The sequence below is a fragment of the Oncorhynchus mykiss genome, chromosome 14 (genome assembly GCF_057628025.1).
Source record: "Oncorhynchus mykiss isolate SJ-2025 chromosome 14, ASM5762802v1, whole genome shotgun sequence".
In the NCBI taxonomy this organism is placed as follows: Eukaryota; Metazoa; Chordata; class Actinopteri; order Salmoniformes; family Salmonidae; genus Oncorhynchus; species Oncorhynchus mykiss.
Window position 1 is genome coordinate 27,400,639 of NC_143035.1, and position 19,147 is coordinate 27,419,785.

General features: G+C 42.9%; 1 protein-coding gene across 2 annotated transcripts; it reads right to left on the bottom strand.

Moving 5' to 3' along the window:
* Positions 1-27: 27 nt before the first annotated feature.
* On the bottom strand, positions 28-18,427 carry scyl1 (SCY1-like, kinase-like 1). Of its 2 annotated transcripts, none has more exons than XM_021561612.3 (18): positions 18,077-18,427; positions 16,664-16,804; positions 16,155-16,277; positions 15,359-15,579; positions 14,878-14,968; positions 14,569-14,724; positions 14,251-14,409; positions 8,705-8,812; positions 8,474-8,587; positions 8,158-8,313; positions 7,795-7,983; positions 6,382-6,457; positions 5,074-5,280; positions 3,217-3,362; positions 1,483-1,575; positions 848-1,153; positions 589-667; positions 28-448 (listed from the first exon to the last, which is right to left on the bottom strand). In XM_021561612.3, the coding sequence occupies exons 1-18, from the start codon at positions 18,182-18,184 to the stop codon at positions 324-326; spliced, it is 2,598 nt and encodes an 865-aa protein (XP_021417287.2). In that variant the 5' UTR covers positions 18,185-18,427; the 3' UTR covers positions 28-323. The 2 variants fall into 2 exon arrangements, with proteins under 2 accessions (XP_021417287.2, XP_021417286.2); XM_021561611.3 differs by having other exon boundaries at positions 28-451.
* Positions 18,428-19,147: the final 720 nt, after the last annotated feature.

A 19,147-nucleotide genomic window follows, 5' to 3' on the forward strand; every position in this document is an offset into this window, starting at 1 on the left:
TTATTGTACCAGAAATTACAACCTAACAACATTGATATCATTTATTTATAAAAACATGTTCAGATTTCTTTTGTCACAGTCCTTTTCAGACAAATACACTTCTTTACAAATTAAATGTGTGATGTAATGTTTAAACCCCAGAATAGTCTGGATGAGTCCTGTCTCTTATCCCTTTCTCAAACAATAAGCAGCTTGCACCGTCGTCCAGTTCACAGTTTCTCTTGTTATTTTGATTATGGACTGTTGATCCTTCCATACAGTCCACCCTCTCTGTGGGAGTCAGGGAAAAGTTATCACAGCACACGGTCTGCTTTTCTTTCCAGTCAGTCCAGTTTCCGAGCGCCCAGTTTGAGAGGACCCTTAGCTGCCTTGCGTTCTGCCCGTTTGGCCTCCAGTTCTTTCCTCCTCTCCTCACGCTTCTTCTTGGCCAGCTCTGCCTTGGTTAGGCCTGCTTAGGAAATAGAGAGAGACATCTGTTATCGTCTGTCTTGAAGCTTATAACATGAATAGCATCTTGTTAAATGACTCCCTGGTTTCAGATCATTGAGAAATAATGGAGTAGAGATGTTAGAGCAGGTTGAGATTCACCTGGACTTCCGCCCACAGACTGCCAGCTCTCCTCGGCTCCCCAGTCTCCAGCAGGCTCTGCACTCCAGCCATCACCAACCTGGCATGAACCAGAAAACACATGCATTAAAACATACATCCTTCCATTTCCACATCAAAACCATTCCCCACTTAGCATCAACACCAAACTTTTCCATTTTGACAAACCTGCTTGTCAGTTCTTCAAAACACAAAGCCTACTCCTGTCAAAGTATTTTATTTATAAAGCTCCTCTCCTCACCATAGCAGTGGGGGTAGGCGTTGCTCTCTGAGACACATTGGCGAGGAAGTCAGTCTGCGTGTCTCCCTTAATGTCCCAGTCATACTCGCTGGCTAACCGAACCCCCTCCGGCAAAGCAGCACTCTTAGTGGCCGGCGCAGTCCTACCCTCCTCCTCCCAGTCATTGCCCCACCCATCCTCTCCTGGTGAACTCTGACCCTGGATGTCAGCCTCCTTCTCATTGGACCAGCTGTCGTCGGCATCCCAACCCGAGCTGCTCCAATCAGAGCTCTGCTTTTTTACTGCCTCAGAGGAGGCTAGAGACACCTAGATGGAGACGGAGACAGCAATGAATTTAGTTTCAGCACTATAACAGTTTTAGATCATGGACCACTGTTCAGTAGGTTGGAACTTTCAGCACTTTGCAGAGGAATATGTAAATACATTCCTGTTATTTAGCAGGCACAGCCAGAGAGAATACAGTTTGTGCAATCATCTTAAGATAGCTAGGTGAGACAACCACACATCACAGTAAGTACATTTTTCCTCAAAAAGTGTGAGTGGTAGTTACTTTACAGTGCCATTATCTTTGACTTTTTTTCAAACACTCTGCCTCCCTGAATAACCCTTAGGTCTAAATATAACCAGATACGTACTCCTCTGACACTGGCCTTTTTGACTGATGACATTCCTGACCAATCAGAGGAGTTCCAGTCATCTGGGTCAGCTGCCTGTACCTTCTCTGCGTCCTGAGAGGGGGGAGAGAGAAAGCGAGAGAGTGAGAGAAAGACAGAGTTTAATAACTTAATTGATCAACCAGAACACATGTTTCCCGTGTTCAGTGACAGTTGACGTCCCTCGGTCCCAGCTGTCAAATCCCACCCCAAATCCCATTCATGTCAATTACAGTTGAAGTCGGAAGTTTAAATAAACCTTAGCCAAATACATTTAAACTCAGTTTTTCACAATGCCTAACATTTAATCATAGTAAAAATGTCCTGTCTTAGGTCAGTTAGGATCACCACTTTATTGTAAGAATGTGAAATGTCAGAATAATAGTAGAGAAAATTAATGATTTCTTTCAGATTTGATTTCTTTCGTCAAATTCCCAGCAGGTCAGAAGTATACATATACTCTCAATTAGTAGTTGGTAGCATTGCCTTTAAATTGTTTAACTTGGGTCAAACATTTCAGGTAGCCTTCCACAAGCTTTCCACAATTAGTTGGGTGAATTTTGTCCATTCCTCCTGACAGAGCTGGTGTAACTGAGTCAGTTTTGTAGGCCTCCTTGCACGCACACGCTTTTTCAGTTCTGCCCACAAATTTTCCATGGGATTGAGGTAAGGGCTTTGTGATGGCCACTCCAATACCTTGACTTTGTTGTCCTTAAGCCATTTTGCCACAACTTTGGATGTATGCTTGGGGTCATTGTCCATTTGGAAGACCCGTTTGCAACCAAGCTTTAACTTCCTGACTGATGTCTTGAGATGTTGCTTCAATATATCTACATAATTTCCATCCTCATGGGCCATCTATTTTGTGAAGTGCACCAGACCCTCCTGCAGCAAAGCACCACCACAACATGATGCTGCCACCCCGGTGATTCACGGGTTGGGATGGTGTTCCTCGGCTTGCAAGCCTCCACTTTTCCTCCAAACATAACGATGGTCATTATGGCCAAACAGTTCTATTTTTGCCATCCTCCTCAGACCGGAGGACATTTCACCAAAAAGTATGATCTTTGTCCCCATGTGCAGTTGCAGTTGCAAACCGTAGTCTGGCTTTTTTAATGACGGTTTTGGAGCAGTGGCATCTTCCTTGCTGAGCGGCATTTCAGGTTATGTAGATATGGGACTCATTTTACTGTGGTAATAGATACTTTTGTACCTGTTTCCTACAGCATTTTCACAAGGTTCTTTGCTGTTGTTCTGTGATTGATTCTCACTTTTCACACCAAAATACGTTAATCTCTAGGAGACAGAACGTGTCTCCTTCCTTTCCTGAGTGGTATGACGGCTGCATGGTTCCATGGTGTTTATACTTGTGTACTATTGTTTGTACAGATGAACATGGTACCTTCAGGCATTTGGAAATTGCTCCCAAGGATGAACCAGACTTGTGGAGGTCTACAATTTTTTTTCTGAATTCTTGGCTGATTTCTTTTGATTTTCCCATAATGAAAAGCAAAGAGGCACTACGTTTGAAGGTAGGCCTTGAAATATATCCACAGGTACACCTTCAATTGACTCAAATGATGTCAATTAGCCTATCAGAAGCTTCTAAAGCCATGACATTTTCTGGAATTTTCCAAGCTGTTTAAAGGCACAGTTAACAAACAAGTTTTAATGACTCCAACCCAAGTGTATGTAAACTTCCGACTTCAACTGTACCTCTAAAGTTCCCCAGTCCTCGTCATCCCAACGGTCTCCAATTGGCTCCTCGTCCTTCTCTGTCACCTTAAGGGAGTCTGATTGGATAGCAAGGCCAGAAGCAAAGGGTAGAGTCATGGAGGCCGGTGGTGGTTTAACTTCAGAGCCTGGAGGAAGGAGAGATGGAGGGATGAAAAGAACAGTGAGGTGAAAGGTGAATGTAAGTTTTGGATTGATGGGTACAGCTTTGCCAGTTCATCCTATGTTTCTGTGGGGGATGCCACCCTAATCTACACAATGACCTAAACAGAAACATACAGTGCCTTGCGAAAGTATTCGGCCCCCTTGAACTTTGCGACCTTTTGCCACATTTCAGGCTTCAAACATAAAGATATAAAACTGTATTTTTTTGTGAAGAATCAACAACAAGTGGGACACAATCATGAAGTGGAACAACATTTATTGGATATTTCAAACTTTTTTAACAAATCAAAAACTGAAAAATTGGGCGTGCAAAATTATTCAGCCCCTTTACTTTCAGTGCAGCAAACTCTCTCCAGAAGTTCAGTGAGGATCTCTGAATGATCCAATGTTGACCTAAATGACTAATGATGATAAATACAATCCACCTGTGTGTAATCAAGTCTCCGTATAAATGCACCTGCACTGTGATACTCTCAGAGGTCCGTTAAAAGCGCAGAGAGCATCATGAAGAACAAGGAACACACCAGGCAGGTCCGAGATACTGTTGTGAAGAAGTTTAAAGCCGGATTTGGATACAAAAAGATTTCCCAAGCTTTAAACATCCCAAGGAGCACTGTGCATAATATTGAAATGGAAGGAGTATCAGACCACTGCAAATCTACCAAGACCTGGCCGTCCCTCTAAACTTTCAGCTCATACAAGGAGAAGACTGATCAGAGATGCAGCCAAGAGGCCCATGATCACTCTGGGTGAACTGCAGAGATCTACAGCTGAGGTGGGAGACTCTGTCCATAGGACAACAATCAGTCGTATATTGCACAAATCTGGCCTTTATGGAAGAGTGGCAAGAAGAAAGCCATTTCTTAAAGATATCCATAAAAAGTGTGGTTTAAAGTTTGCCACAAGCCACCTGGGAGACACACCAAACATGTGGAAGGTGCTCTGGTCAGATGAAACCAAAATTGAACTTTCTGGCAACAATGCAAAACGTTATGTTTGGCGTAAAAGCAACGGATGGATGGAGCCAAATACAGGACCATTCTGGAAGAAAACCTGATGGAGTCTGCAAAAGACCTGAGACTGGGACGGAGATTTGTCTTCCAACAAGACAATGATCCAAAACATAAAGCAAAATCTACAATGGAATGGTTCAAAAATAAACATATCCAGGTGTTAGAATGGCCAAGTCAAAGTCCAGACCTGAATCCAATCGAGAATCTGTGGAAAGAACTGAAAACTGCTGTTCACAAATGCTCTCCATCCAACCTCACTGAGCTCGAGCTGTTTTGCAAGGAGGAATGGGAAAAAATTTCAGTCTCTCGATGTGCAAAACTGATAGAGACATACCCCAAGCGACTTACAGCTGTAATCGCAGCAAAAGGTGGCGCTACAAAGTATTAACTTAAGGGGGCTGAATAATTTTGCACGCCCAATTTTTCAGTTTTTGATTTGTTCAAAAAGTTTGAAATATCCAATAAATGTCGTTCCACTTCATGATTGTGTCCCACTTGTTGTTGATTCTTCACAAAAAAAATACAGTTTTATATCTTTATGTTTGAAGCCTGAAATGTGGCAAACGGTCACAAAGTTCAAGGGGGCCGAATACTTTCGCAAGGCACTGTATATAAAATCTGAGTGATTAAGAGGTATCATGTTCATAACTCAGTTCCTTACCCACGGGTACCCCATCTGTCACAGGGTTCCCTGTGCGAGGAGAGGCAGTACCAGCAGCAACAGGGGTGTTGTCGGCCGGGCCGCCCACCTCTGCCCCCGGGCCGGTTCGGATGAGCTTGGAGGTCAGAGAGGACACCCCCGTCACTGCCCAGCCTGCCCAACTGGCTGCTGCCCCCGCCGGCTGGGCTGATGACATCACATCCTTTTCTAGGGTGAATGGGAGATAAATAGACACTCAAAGGCTGTACTCAGATTCCTAACGAGCATAGCGCAATGACTGGAAGTCTTCAGGTACAGCTAGCGCTAGTTCGTTTTATGAGTGAATGCTATCTAACTTCCTTCATACTGACTATCCTACCATTCTGACTATCCTACCAATCCTTGACTTCGGCGATGTCATTTACAAAATAGCCTCCAACACTCTACTCAGCAAATTGGATGCAGCCCATCACAGTGCCATCCGTTTTGTCACCAAAGCCCCATATACCACCCACCACTGCGACCTGTATGCTCTCGTTGGCTGGCCCTAGCTTCATATTTGTCGCCAAACCCACTGGCTCCAGGTCATCTATAAGTCTTTGCTAGGTAAAGCCCTGCCTTGCCTTAGCTCACTGGTCACCATAGCAGCACCCACCCGTAGCACACGCTCCAGCAGGTATATTTCACTGGTCACCCCCAAAGCCAATTCCTCCTTTGGCCGCCTTTCCTTCCAGTTCTCTGCTGCCAATGACTGGAACGACTGCAAAAATCACTGAAGCTGTAGACTCATATCTCCCTCACTAGCTTTAAAAAACAGCTGTCAGAGCAGCTCACAGATCACTGTACCTGTACATAGCCCATCTGTAAAAAGCCCATCCAACTACCGCATCCTCATACTGTTATTTATTTTGCTCCTTTGCACCCCAGTGTCTCTACTTGCACACTCATCTTCTGCACATCTATCACTCCAGTGTTTAATTGCTATATTGTAATTATTTCACCACTATGGCCTATTTATTGCCTTACCTCCCTTATCCTACCTCATTTACACACACTGTATATAGACGTCTTCTATTGTATTATTGACTGTATGTTTGTTTACTCCATGTGTAACTCTGTGTTGTTGTCTGTTCACACTGCTTTGCTTTATCTTGGCTAGGTCACAGTTGTAAATGAGAACTTGTTCTCAACTGGTCTACCGGGGTAAATACAGATTAAATCAAATAAAAATAAAATACTGAACACAAAAAATGCAGATGCAGATAAAGGACTTCATTGCCAAAATCCCGCAGTATCCCTTTAATGTGAGAACAGTGCTTGTTTACAGACCTATTTCAGCCAGCTTGGTTGGATCTTCAGAAACAGTCTCCAGCTTTGTCAGGAAACTCTTGATGGCTTTAAACGCCTGAGGGAGGAAGGACAGAAAAAAAATGTTTCATCCAATTGGTGACAGATTTTCAAGCAAATAGTCTAAAATATGCATAAATTAAATACGCAGATTTTCCCACTAGAGATGTGTTTCCATCAAATTAACTTGCTGTGGATAAAAGTATGTGTGTGATGATGTAGTGCACATAAAAATGACCATGTACCGAATAAAAAATACAAGTTAAATGGGTTTAATCGCATTTTCAACTCTACTGATGGTTTTGTCACCAGAAATGTTGCGTTATATAGTGAATGTCCCCACTCTGGTATTGGCATGTGCGCTAACGAACACCTGGCAGGTCCAGTGTGGGTATAGCCTACATGATGAGAGTCTTATCGACTACAGAACAAGATTATTTTTATTTGTCAAAGAGCAGCCAAGTATAGATGATCATGTCACCAGAATACAACCCTCAATATTTATCAGAAAGAAGCATCAAGCTCATCACTGTGCACTTTCACCACCCTGTGAAGTTCATCAGAACTTATTTAATCTGTAACCTAATAAACTGCATGATTTCCCGAGTCGTAGCGGGAGGAGCATACAGCATGACTCCAAGTTTACTTCGATACGATGGTTATTATATCAATATTTGCACATAAAAGCACGTCCACTGACATTTGTAGCATAATTACATCTTACAGACAAAAACATCCCACCGTATCGAGTATATATTTTTGTGTCGACATTTGGAAAGTTCATTGCCAAATTTGCAGTTTCCATCAGGCCTGTCGTAACCTTTTCTTTTATACAACGTACTTTACTGGTGTAAAAAGGTTGGATGGAAACCTGATAACAGATGGAATGTTGCAATGAGAGTGTAGGGAAAAATAGATTGTCACACACAATTGCAGATGAAATGTTGCAGGGTGAAATCACAGAGTTTCTAAATCCAGAGGTGCAACATTGTGAGACTTCCGGGAACGCTTGTGATCAAGATCAGGCCCTGGTTTGGGGTTTGAGAAGTCAATTTTGTTCATTTTCTCGAAATCTAAAAAGGCACAACTCTAACTTCGTGAGTGACACCTTTTCATTTTCGTCAAAAACAACAATACCAAAGGAGTGCTTTTGATTTGACGACCTGTACAGGAGCAACTCTATGCAAGACAACTGCTAGAGCTGATGATGCGTTTCTACGCATGAGCTTAGCTAGTCATCACTGCCATGACATCGCCTACAAGTGTGATCGGGATTTCTATTGGAGAAGCAGCTTTAGCCTGTGTTTTTGTGAAATATTTATAAACAGAATGTTAAATGTCCCAGTCCTGTGGTTCAATGTGTGTGGGGTGTAAGGTGTTTGTAGTGCTTCTCACCTGATCTCTAACATTCTTGTCAGGGTCAACAGTGAGGGTACAGAGCGTTGGCAGTACTCGTGCTGCGCTCTCCGTCACACTGTAGTAGTTGTGCGTTGCTGCGAAGCCCAGAACCCCGGCCGCCCGAGAAGCGGGAAACGGGTCCTTAGTGGCCCGAGAGAACGCAGAGATCAACACTCGCTGCCGCGTCTGTGGAGGAAAGGAGAAGGGCATGAATAAGAGGGTCAGGCAGAGGGAGGGAGAGAAGAAATGGGCAGGCAGAGGGAGGGAGAGAAGAAATGGGCAGGCAGAGGGAGGGAGAGAAGAAATGGTCAGGCAGAGGGAGAGAAAAGGGGAGATGGGTAAAGAGAGAAAGTGAGTTACCCCAGCGTTGAGGTAGGGGGCGATCTTTCCCAGGCACACGGTGGTGTTGCAGCGGATTGGTCCCTGCTCGTCTCTCGCCTGCAGTCGTGCAAAGTGCCTCATCAGCTCCTGATTCACATTACTCTCATTCAGCTTGGGGGCCAGCAGCAGCATGGACTGGGAGATGAAAAGAAAGACAGAGAACAGAGCGGTGGGAACACCATTAACCACAGGGAAGGAACCCTGTCAGTTCCACTTGAATGAAGAAGTGAGTGAAGCCATCAGGTCGTGTGAGTATGTTAATCACAGTCTGACAGACTGGGTAAGCCAGTTATACCTTGACAGTCTGTTCTCTGATGGCTGGGTTTGTGTCTGTGAAACCGTGAACAACATGAGGGAAGATCTGCGAGTTCACCGCTGCATCATTTAGATACTGAATAAACTGCTCCATCTAAAGGAAAGAGAGAAGAGGACGGGGTTGGAAAGAGGAATAAAACAAGAGATCTGCAGCAAACACTCATTCTGGTGTAATGGCCGTCTCTGTACTCTGACGTGTGGTACTCTGTACCTGTTGAAGCAGTCGTATCCTCATGGCCCGGTCTGTAGAGGAGAACATCTTTACAATGACAGGAATGATCTTCTGCTGGTACTCCTCCGCAGACAGGAATTTACCTACCTGACAGACACAGAAAAAACAGGGAGAGATGGAAGAAGGAACCTTCTGCTAAACACCAGTCTGAAAGTCAACAGTGAAGAGGCGATTCCAGGATGCAGGCCTTCTAGGCAGATTTCCTCTGTCCAGTGTTTGTGTTCTTTTGCCCATCTTAATCTTTTATTTTTATTGGCCAGTCTGAGATATGACTCCAGGCCAGCATCCCGGAGTCGCCTCTTCAGAGATTGGTGTTTTGCGTGTACTATTTAATGAAGATGCCAGTTGAGGACTTGTGAGGCGTCCGTTTCTCAAACTAGACACTCTAATGTACTTGTCCTCTTGCTCAGTTGTGCACCGGGGCCTCCAACTCCTCTTTCTATTCTAGTTCGTGCCAGTTTGCGCTGTCCTATGAAGGGAGTAGTACACAGCCTTGTACGATATCGTCAGTTTCTTGGCAATTTCCCGCATGGAATAGCCTTCATTTCTCAGAACACGAATAGACTGCCGAGTTGTTTCTGGCCTTTTTCAGCCAGTAATCGAACCCACAAATGCTGATTCTCCAGATACTCAACTAGTCTAAAGAAGGGCAGTTTTATTGCTTTTATTACAGTTTTCAGCTGTGCTAACATAATTGCAAAAGGGTTTTCTAATGATCAATTAGCCTTTTAAAATGCTAAACGTGGATTAGCTAACACAACGTGCCATTGGAACACAGGAGTGATGGTTGCTGATAATGGGCCTCTGTACACATATGTAGGTACATTCCATTAAAAATCAATTGTTTCCAGCTACAATAGTCATTACAACATTAAAATGTCTACACTGTATTTCTGATCAATTTGATGTTATTTTAATTGCACAAAAAACGTGCTTTTCTTTCAAAAACAAGGACATTTCGAAGTGACCTCAAACTTTTCAACGTTAGTGTGTGTGTGTGTATACAGTTGAAGTCGGAAGTTTACATACATTTAGTTTGGAGTCTTTAAAACTCGTTTTTCAACCACTCCACAGATTTTTTGTTAACAAACTATAGTTTTGGCAAGTCGGCTTGGACATCTACTTTGTACATGACATAAGTAATTTTCCCAACAATTGTTTACAGACAGTTTATTTCCCTGTATCACAATTCCAGTGGGTCAGAAGTTTACATACACTAAGTTGACTGTGCCTTTAAACAGATTGGAACATTACAGAAAATGATGTCATGGCTTTAGAAGCTTCTGATAGGTTAATTGACATCAATTGAGTCAATTGGAGGTGTACCTGTGGATGTATTTCAAGGCCTACCTTCAAACGTACCTCCAAACACCTGATAGTACCACGTTCATCTGTACAAACAATAGAATTCAAGTATAAACACCATGGGACCACTCAGCCGTCATACCGCTTCAGGAAGGAGATGCGTTCTGTCTTCTAGAGATGCATGTACTTTGGTGCGAAAAGTGCAAAATCAATCCAAGAACAACAGCAGAGGACCAGGTGAAGATGCTGGAGGAAACAGGTACAAAAGTATCTATATCCACAGTAAAACGAGTCTTTAGACATAACCTGAAAGGCCACTCAGCAAGGAAGAAGCCACTGCTCCAAAACCGCCATAAAAAAGCCAGACTACGGTTTGCAACTGCACATGGGGACAAAGAACGTACTTTTTGTAGCAATGTCCTCTGGTCTGATTAAATGAAAATAGAACTGTTTGGCCATAATGACCATTGTTATGTTTGGAGGAAAAAGGAGGAGGCTTACAAGCCGAAGAACACCATTCCAACCGTAAAGCACGGGGGTGGCAGCAGCATGCTGTGGGGGTGTTTTGCTGCAGGAGGGACTGGTGCACTTCACAAAATAGATGGCGTCATGAGGATGGAAAATTATGTGGATATATTGAAGCAACATCTTAAGACATCAGTCAGGAAGTTAAAGCTTGGTCGCAAATGAGTCTTCCAAATGGACAATGACCCCAAGCATACATTAAAGTTGTGGCAAAATGGCTTAAGGACAACAAAGTCAAGGTATTAGAGTGGCCATCAGAAAGCCCTGACCTCAATCCCATAGAAAAGTTTTGGGCAGAACTGAAAAAGCGTGTGCGAGCAAGGAGGCCTACAAACCCGACTCAGTTACACCAGCTCTGTCAGGAGGAATGGGCTAAAATTCACCCAACTTATTGTGGGAAATTGTTTGACCCAAGTTAAACAATTTAAAGGCAATGCTACCAAATACTAATTGAGTGCATGTAAACTTCGGACCCACTGGGAATGTGATGAAATAAATAAAATCTGAAATAAATCATTCTCTCTACTTTTATTCTGACATTTCACATTCTTAAAATGAAGTGGTGATCCTAACTGACTTAAGACAGGGAATTTTTACTTGGATTAAATGTCAGGAATTGTGACACTGTGTTTAAATGTATTTGGCCAAGGTGTATGTAAACTTTCGACTTCAACTGTGTGTGTACACACGTACACACACACACACACACACACACACAATGTATTCTTCAGACATACTACATATTCTATCCATCATGTCTATACATTCCATCATGTGAACAAAAATATTAATGCAACATGTAAAGTGTTGGTCCCATGTTTCATGAGCTGAAATAAGAGACCCCAGAATCTTTCTATACGCACAAAAAGCTTATTTCTCTCAAATTTGGTACACAAATTTGTTTACATCTCTGTTAGAGAACATTTATCCCAAGAAAATCCTTCTACCCAACAGGTGTGGCATTTCCACGAAGCTGATTAAACAGCATGAACATTACAAAGTTACACCTTGTGCTGGAGACAATAAAAGGCCACTCTAAAATGTGCAGTTTTGTCACACAAAACAATGCCACAGATGTCAAGTTTTGAGGGTGTGTGCAATTGGAATGCTGACTGCAGGTATGTCCACCAGAGCTGTTGCCAGAGATTGAATGTTCATTTCTCTTCCATAAGACAACTCTGTCGTTTTAGCAAATTTAACAGTATGTCCAACTGGCCTCACAACCACGTGTAACCACACCAGCCCAGGACCTCCACATTCCGTTTCTTCACCTGCGGGATCTTCGGAGACCAGCCACCTGGACAGCTGATGAAACTGAGGAGTATTTCTGTCTGTAATAAAGCCAATTCTGATTGGCTGGGCCTGGCTCCCCAGTGGGTGGGCCTATGCCCTCTGAGGCCCAACCAGGGCTGCGCTCCTGCTTAGTCATGTGAAATCCATAGATTAGGGCCTAATGAATTCATTTCAATTGACTGACTTCCTTATTTGAACTGTAACTCAGTAAAATCGTGGAAATTGTTGCATATTTCATTTATATTTTTGAAGCAGATCATGAGAATGCCAAGAGTGTGCAAAGCTGTCATCAAGGTAGAGGGTGGCTACTTTGAAGAATCTAAAATACACTGCTCAAAAAAATAAAGGGAACACTAAAATAACACATCCTAGATCTGAATGAAATATTCTTATTAAATACTTTTTTCTTTACATAGTTGAATGTGCTGACAATTAAAAAAAAATCACACAAAAATGAACAATGGAAATCAAATTTATCAACCCATGAAGGTCTGGATTTGGAGTCACACTCAAAATTAAAGTGGAAAATTAAAGTCAAAATGAGGCTCAGTAGTGTGTGTGGCCTCCACGTGCCTGTATGACCTCCCTACAACGCCTGGGCATGCTCCTGATGAGGTGGCGGATGGTCTCCTGAGGGATCTCCTCCCAGACCTGGACTAATGCATCCGCCAACTCCTGGACAGTCTGTGGTGCAACGTGGCGTTGGTGGATGGAGAGAGACATTATGTCCCAGATGTGCTCAATTGGATTCAGGTCTGGGGAACGGGCGGGCCAGTCCATAGCAGCAATGCCTTCCACTTGCAGGAACTGCCGACACACTCCAGCCACATGAAGTCTAGCATTGTCTTGCATTAGGAGGAACCCAGGGCCAACCGCACCAGCATATGGTCTCACAAGGGGTCTGAGGATCTCATCTCGGTACCTAATGGCAGTCAGGCTACCTCTGGCGGGCACATGGAGGGCTGTGCGGCCCCCCAAAGAAATGCCACCCCACACCATGACTGACCCACCGCCAAACCGGTCATGCTGGAGGATGTTGCAGGCAGCAGAACGTTCTCCACGGCGTCTCCAGACTCTGTCAAGTCTGTCACATGTGCTCAGTGTGAACCTGCTTTCATCTGTGAAGAGCACAGGGCGCCAATGGCGAATTTGCCATCTTGGTGTTCTCTGGCAAATGCCAAACGTCCTGCACGGTGTTGGGCTGTAAGCACAACCCCCACCTGTGGACGTCGGGCCCTCATACCGCCCTCATTTTGCAGGGCTCTGGCAGTGCTCCTCCTGCTCCTCCTTGCACAAAGGCGGAGGTAGCGGTCCTGCTGCTGGGTTGTTGCCCTCCTACGGCCTCCTCCACGTCTCCTGATGTACTGGCCTGTCTCCTGGTAGCGCCTCCATGCTCTGGACACTACGCTGACAGACAGAGCAAACCTTCTTGCCACAGCTTGCATTGATGTGCCATCCTGGATGAGCTGCACTACCTGAGCCACTTGTGTGGGTTGTAGACTCCGTCTCATGCCACCACTAGAGAGAAAGCACCGCCAGCATTCAAAAGTGACCAAAACATCAGCCAGGAAGCATAGGAATTGAGAAGTTGTCTGTGGTCACCACCTGCAGAACCACTCTTTTATTGGGGGTGTCTTGCTAATTGCCTATAATTTCCACCTGTTGTCTATTCCATTTGCACAACAGCATGTGAAATTTATTGTCAATCAGTGTTGCTTCCTAAGTGGACAGTTTGATTTCGCAGAAGTGTGATTGACTTGGAGTTACATTGTGTTGTTTAAGTGTTCCCTTTATTTTTTTGAGCAGTGTATATTTTGATTTGTTTAACACTTTTTTGGTTACTACATGATTCCATGTGTGTTATTTCATAGTTTTGATGTCTTCACTATTATTCTACAATGTAGAAAATAGTAAAAATAAAGAAAAATCCTTGAATTTGTAGGTGTGTCCAAACTTTTGACTGGTACTATATCTATCTATCTATCTATATACACACACGGATTCTGACATTGCTCGTTCTAATATTTCTTAGTTCCATTCTTTTACTTTTTAGATGTGTGAATTGTTAGATATTACTGCAGTGTTGGAGCTAGGAACACAAGCATTTCGCTACACCCACAATAACATCTACTAAATATGTGTATGCAACCAATAATATTTTATTTTATTTGTAAAAAGGGCTTAATAAAATATATTTGACTGATTGAGGAAGGGCGGGAAATCATTAGTTGCCAAAAGCTTTCCCCCTGAAGAAATGGCTTTAACTCAAACCACTTCCAATGATTATGCTTTACATAGATATTACATAGTTTTCCCACTTCTGCATAAAACAGAGGAGCAATTCAATGCCAGACCGGTGATTCCTTCTGAATCCCCCCTCGCTGCCTCCACAGCACACATACCTTAAACAGAGGTGTGAGGACGACAGCACCAGCATTGCCAAACTCAAAGGCAGTGAGTAGCTGTGGCAGCACCTTGTGCTTACAGAAGTCCTCTGGGAATGAGTCCAGGTTCTCACTCAGGTCCTGAAAAAACTGATGCTTCTCTGCTGGGTCTTTGATCTGGATCACATAGATATATGTTAGATAGACATAAGATACATAGATATTTCACACTTCACAGAATAAAACATTCTATCGAAAAGCCAACACATTTCAATGAAAGTTGTGTCATCTCTCTCAAGCTTTTTCTATAGCGGAGATGGAGGTTAGGAATTGTACCTGGATCTCCTCAAGGAAAAGGTTGCTCTCCACAAAGCTGTTGCTAAGGAATCCTCCAGGAGCTCTGCAGTTCTGGAGGAAGCGAGCTGGGTTTGGCCGGGCCCTAGCGTTGGCCCCTACCAACTCACAGTAGTGTGGCACCAATGCTTTAGGGATCTGAGGGACAACATACCATAATACATTTCAAATCACTTCCAATTCATTCATGACTTTTGATATTTTGACAGGATGATATTAGAATCACTTTAGGATTTCCTTAAAAATGTGTGATGCTCTGGTAAAATGTTAGAAGGTGGGGGAGGAGGGTACCTTTCCGAGGGAGCGTAGGGAGGAGGTTCGGGGCAGTGGACCATTGAACACTTCCCAGATCAGACAGCCCAGCCGCCATACATCCCCAGCCCTGGAACACAGAGATATTTTTTTATTTAACTAGGCAAGTCAGTTAAGAACAAATTCTTATTTACAATGACGGCCTACCCAGGCCAAAGCCAGACAACGCTGGGCCAATTGTGAGCCGCCCTATGGGACTCCCAATCATGTCCGGATGTGATTCAGCCTGGATTCGAACCAAGGACTGTAGTGTCACCTCTTGCACTGAGATGCAGTGCCTTAGACCGCTGTGCCACTCGGGAGCCCAAGAGATATACTTCATACTACAAATATTAAGTATCTTCAGAATACATCAAGCATTGAACTAAAATCTTTGTATGTGAGATACCAGCAATACAATTTGCAATGAAATCAGTATTTTACACCCTCTCATTCTTAACTGATTGTCTGTCAGTCTCACCATTTCTCTCCACCGTTTGGTGACTCAGGGGGGTCGTATTTGTCCATGTCAGAGTGAACAGCTTTAGCAGAGGGTAGTGATGTGGAGGCGTCCTCGTTCTCTGGGGTCATGTGGTCCAGACCGCCAAGCTTCCATTCTCCGGCTCGGTCCACAAACACAGACCAGATACCCAGGTTATTGTGAAGGAGGTGGCAGTCATTCACCAGGAAACTAAGGGCTTTCTACAGGGGGGAAATAGCGTGTGTGAGCAATTATTTTATTAATTACTTTCCTGTATTTGATTTACTGTTGATATGGATTGCTATGTATTAAACATGATTTTAGGTATGGGAAGACGTAGACAGAAGTATTCCCTTGGGGGAAGTTAGTCTACAATCATCTGTTGTCACGGAGTACTGATGTTTCTACCTTCGACCTGTTTAACTGCCAGTATCAACTGTCTGCCAGTGTTGAATGTTATGGTTACATTTTGGCTCCATTCTGGGCCTGGGACACACTGATAATGTATCTGTGAGACTGTGTTATTCTGTAGCAGCTGATGTTGTGACTTCCTATGAGCCTTTCGGGCTAGTGTTTAGAGAACATTCAGTACTGCATGATTAACATAGAAAAGGGCCTTCTCAGAGAAGATGGAGAGTCACCTTTCCATTGAAAAAGAGATTGATAGAGAGAGACAGAGGAAGGGAGAAGGATAATGGAGTAGAGGTGGAAGAGGCTTGATAAAGGACAAGCGGAACTCAACATACAGAAACACATGAGGAAATCAGAGCACTCATCTCTCCTCCAGTCTACTGACCACAATCTGATGAAGGCCCCAGGACATCTCCAGATCCCCAGAGCCCCCCCGGTCTGATTGGGCCTTCAGGTGGGCTGCCAGGGGGGTGACCTGCTCTGTGACCAGGTACAGGCTCTTCTCTGTCTGCAAGGCACCAGAAAGAGACAACATTAATGCATTCATGACTTGGTTAAAATGTGCATTACAGTCTTAAGTATTTTTCTATTATATGGTGAGTACACCAACGACTAGCACACTAGCTACTGTTTCTCTATTATATGGTGAGTACACCAACGACTAGCACACTAGCTACTGTTTCTCTATTATATGGTGAGTACACCAACGACTAGCACACTAGCTACTGTTTCTCTTGATTCAGTCGATACTCACCACAGTCTGCATGAAAAACAATGAAAACAAAAACAGATACAAAAGAATGCGACAATGGTGACAGAAAAAGAGTGTTGTTTGCCTTTTAAATATCAACTATATTGTGATGTTACACTATATGCATTTGGGGTGAAACACACCTCCAATCCATCTACGTAGGCCAGGATGTTGGGATGTCGAAGGGTCTTCATGCGTTTGAACGCTGCCTTTGCTAGCTGGGTCTGTTCCTCTGTCCCTGTTGACACATCGTACACAAACACTGATACTGGCTCCCCACCTGTCTGAAGAGAGAGAGATGTCAAAATGTGATAATGTCATGTTTCATCATTGGTATGAGGAGAGATGTTATTGTGGTTTAAGAGAGATAAAGTTACAGTCTCCTTGGTGAGGCCAGAGGCCTCAACCACACTCACAGGAGAGGTGTTGTTTGGTTCTGTACCTTGCAATAAGTGTTGTTGTCATGTCAATACACAATTTGTCTCAGTCTAGTAGCTATTTCAGGTGAAACACAGAACGACACCTAGGCAAGTCTGCCATCAAAGGTTCTACTTTGAAAAATAAGTAAAGGAAACAATGCAACCTTTGATGACAAACAAACTAGATAATGTTAGCATCTAGTTAGTTAGCTACCAGTCAAAACAAGACTGACACTGTGCAAACATCATTATTAGTCATGATATCAGTGGTGGAGAGTACCCTATTGTCATACTTGAGTAAAAGTAACGATAATTTAATAGAAAATTACTAAAGTAAAAGTGAAAAACACCCAGTAAAATATTACTTGAATAAAAGTCTAAAAGTATTTGGTTTTAAAATATACTTAAGTATCAAAAGTAAATGTAATTGCTAAAATAGGGGGTACAGGGGTACGTACACTCAGACATAATTTACAAACGAAGCGTGTTTAATGAATCCACCAGATCAGTTGCAGTAGGGATGTTCTCTTGATATGTGCGTAAATTGACCATTTTCCTGTCCTGCTAAAGTATTCAAGATGTAACGAGTACTTTTGGGTGTCAGGGAAAATGTATGGAATAAAAAGTATATTATTTTCTTTAGGAATGTAGAAGTAAACGTTAAAGTTGTCAAAAATATAAAAACGACTTAAGTAACGCTAGTACTTGAAACATTTTTTTACACCACTCCATGAAATTAGTTGGTCGAAATTTCGCATGTAACTAGCTGAGGTTGTTAGCTCGTTAGGTTACAACAGTGACTGGCTAGCCAACGTTAGCTAGCGGAGATTGGCCCTTCATAAACAAAACCTACTAGTTAGGTATCTATACTAGCCTAGCAGTAACGTTAGCTAACAGTGCTGTTTTAGCTTCTATAGGCGATAAATATCCTGACAATGTTTTATATATATATATGATAGATATATATGATAGATATATATGATAGTGATAATCTTGTATGGAAATTACATACAATTTCATCCCAAAAATAACTAGCTAGCGAGACCTTGCCTTGTATCAGCTAACCGCTACGTTGCCTAGCTAACAAGACATAATTATTCTGTTAAAATATATTTCTGCCCCCACAATTTGATTTACCTTTCGTTTGCCCCGATGTAGTGTCCATATTCCGGACGTTTCTTGGGTTTCCGGTAAAATGTCATAATTAAAGTCTTTGACTGGATCCCGAGCGAAAAAGGCCCACATCTCTGATATCTTCCAGCCTACATCAAGTAAACAACAACTATGGCGAACCGCAGCCTGCTAGCAAGCTGGCCACCCCAGAGAAATCAGATCCTTACGTTCCACACCTTTGGAAAAGCAGAGTGAGCGTTGACTTCTTTCTTCCAGAATTAATATTTTAATATCAACAAATAAAATATATTTGTCTCCGTGGTCATGGGACCACATTGACCCTGTCGTTTTACAGCAATGAGGTCGAACTCGGTTGGAAATATGTCTCCAACCAGTAGGTTGCGTTGTTTCGACTACCAGAGGTCAGTGTCGAATTTAGTCAACCTCAAAACATGAATGGCTTAATTTTGAGGGGGCTTAATTTTTTACTGGTTCTCCATGGAAATTGTACCCACAAACCTGACATTGCAAGCCCCATGCTCTACCAACTGAGCCAGACCGAACCGGTTTGTATATTTAGTAAAACATGAGATTCAGTAAATGAGACATGCTGAATGCAGTGCAATTGTACTTGACATGCATCATTGTCTCTGGTACTTGCTGATCAATCCTGTCAGAGCAAATCAAATCAAATCAAATTTTATTTGTCACATACACATGGTTAGCAGATGTTAATGCGAGTGTAGCGAAATGCTTGTGCTTCTAGTTCCGACAATGCAGTAATAACAAGTAATCTAACTAACAATTCCAAAACTACTGTCTTGTACACAGTGTAAGGGGATAAAGAATATGTACATAAGGATATATGAATGAGTGATGGTACAGAGCAGCATAGGCAAGATACAGTAGATGGTATCGGGTACAGTATGTACAAATGAGATGAGTATGTAAACAAAGTGGCATAGTATAGTATAAAGTGGCTAGTGATACATGTATTACATAAGGATACCATCGATGATATAGAGTACAGTATATACGTATGCATATGAGATGAATAATGTAGGGTAAGTAACATTTATATAAGGTAGCATTGTT

Coding starts and splice junctions, on each gene's coding strand:
- scyl1 (XM_021561611.3), bottom strand. CDS start 18,184: ATGTGGGCCTTTTTCGCTCGGGATCCAGTCAAAGACTTTAATTATGAC. Junction 8,314..8,473: donor TCAGAGAACAGACTGTCAAG/GTATAACTGGCT, acceptor TTCATCTCCCAG/TCCATGCTGCTGCTGGCCCC. Junction 1,576..3,216: donor AGGACTGGGGAACTTTAGAG/GTACAGTTGAAG, acceptor CCCCCCTCTCAG/GACGCAGAGAAGGTACAGGC.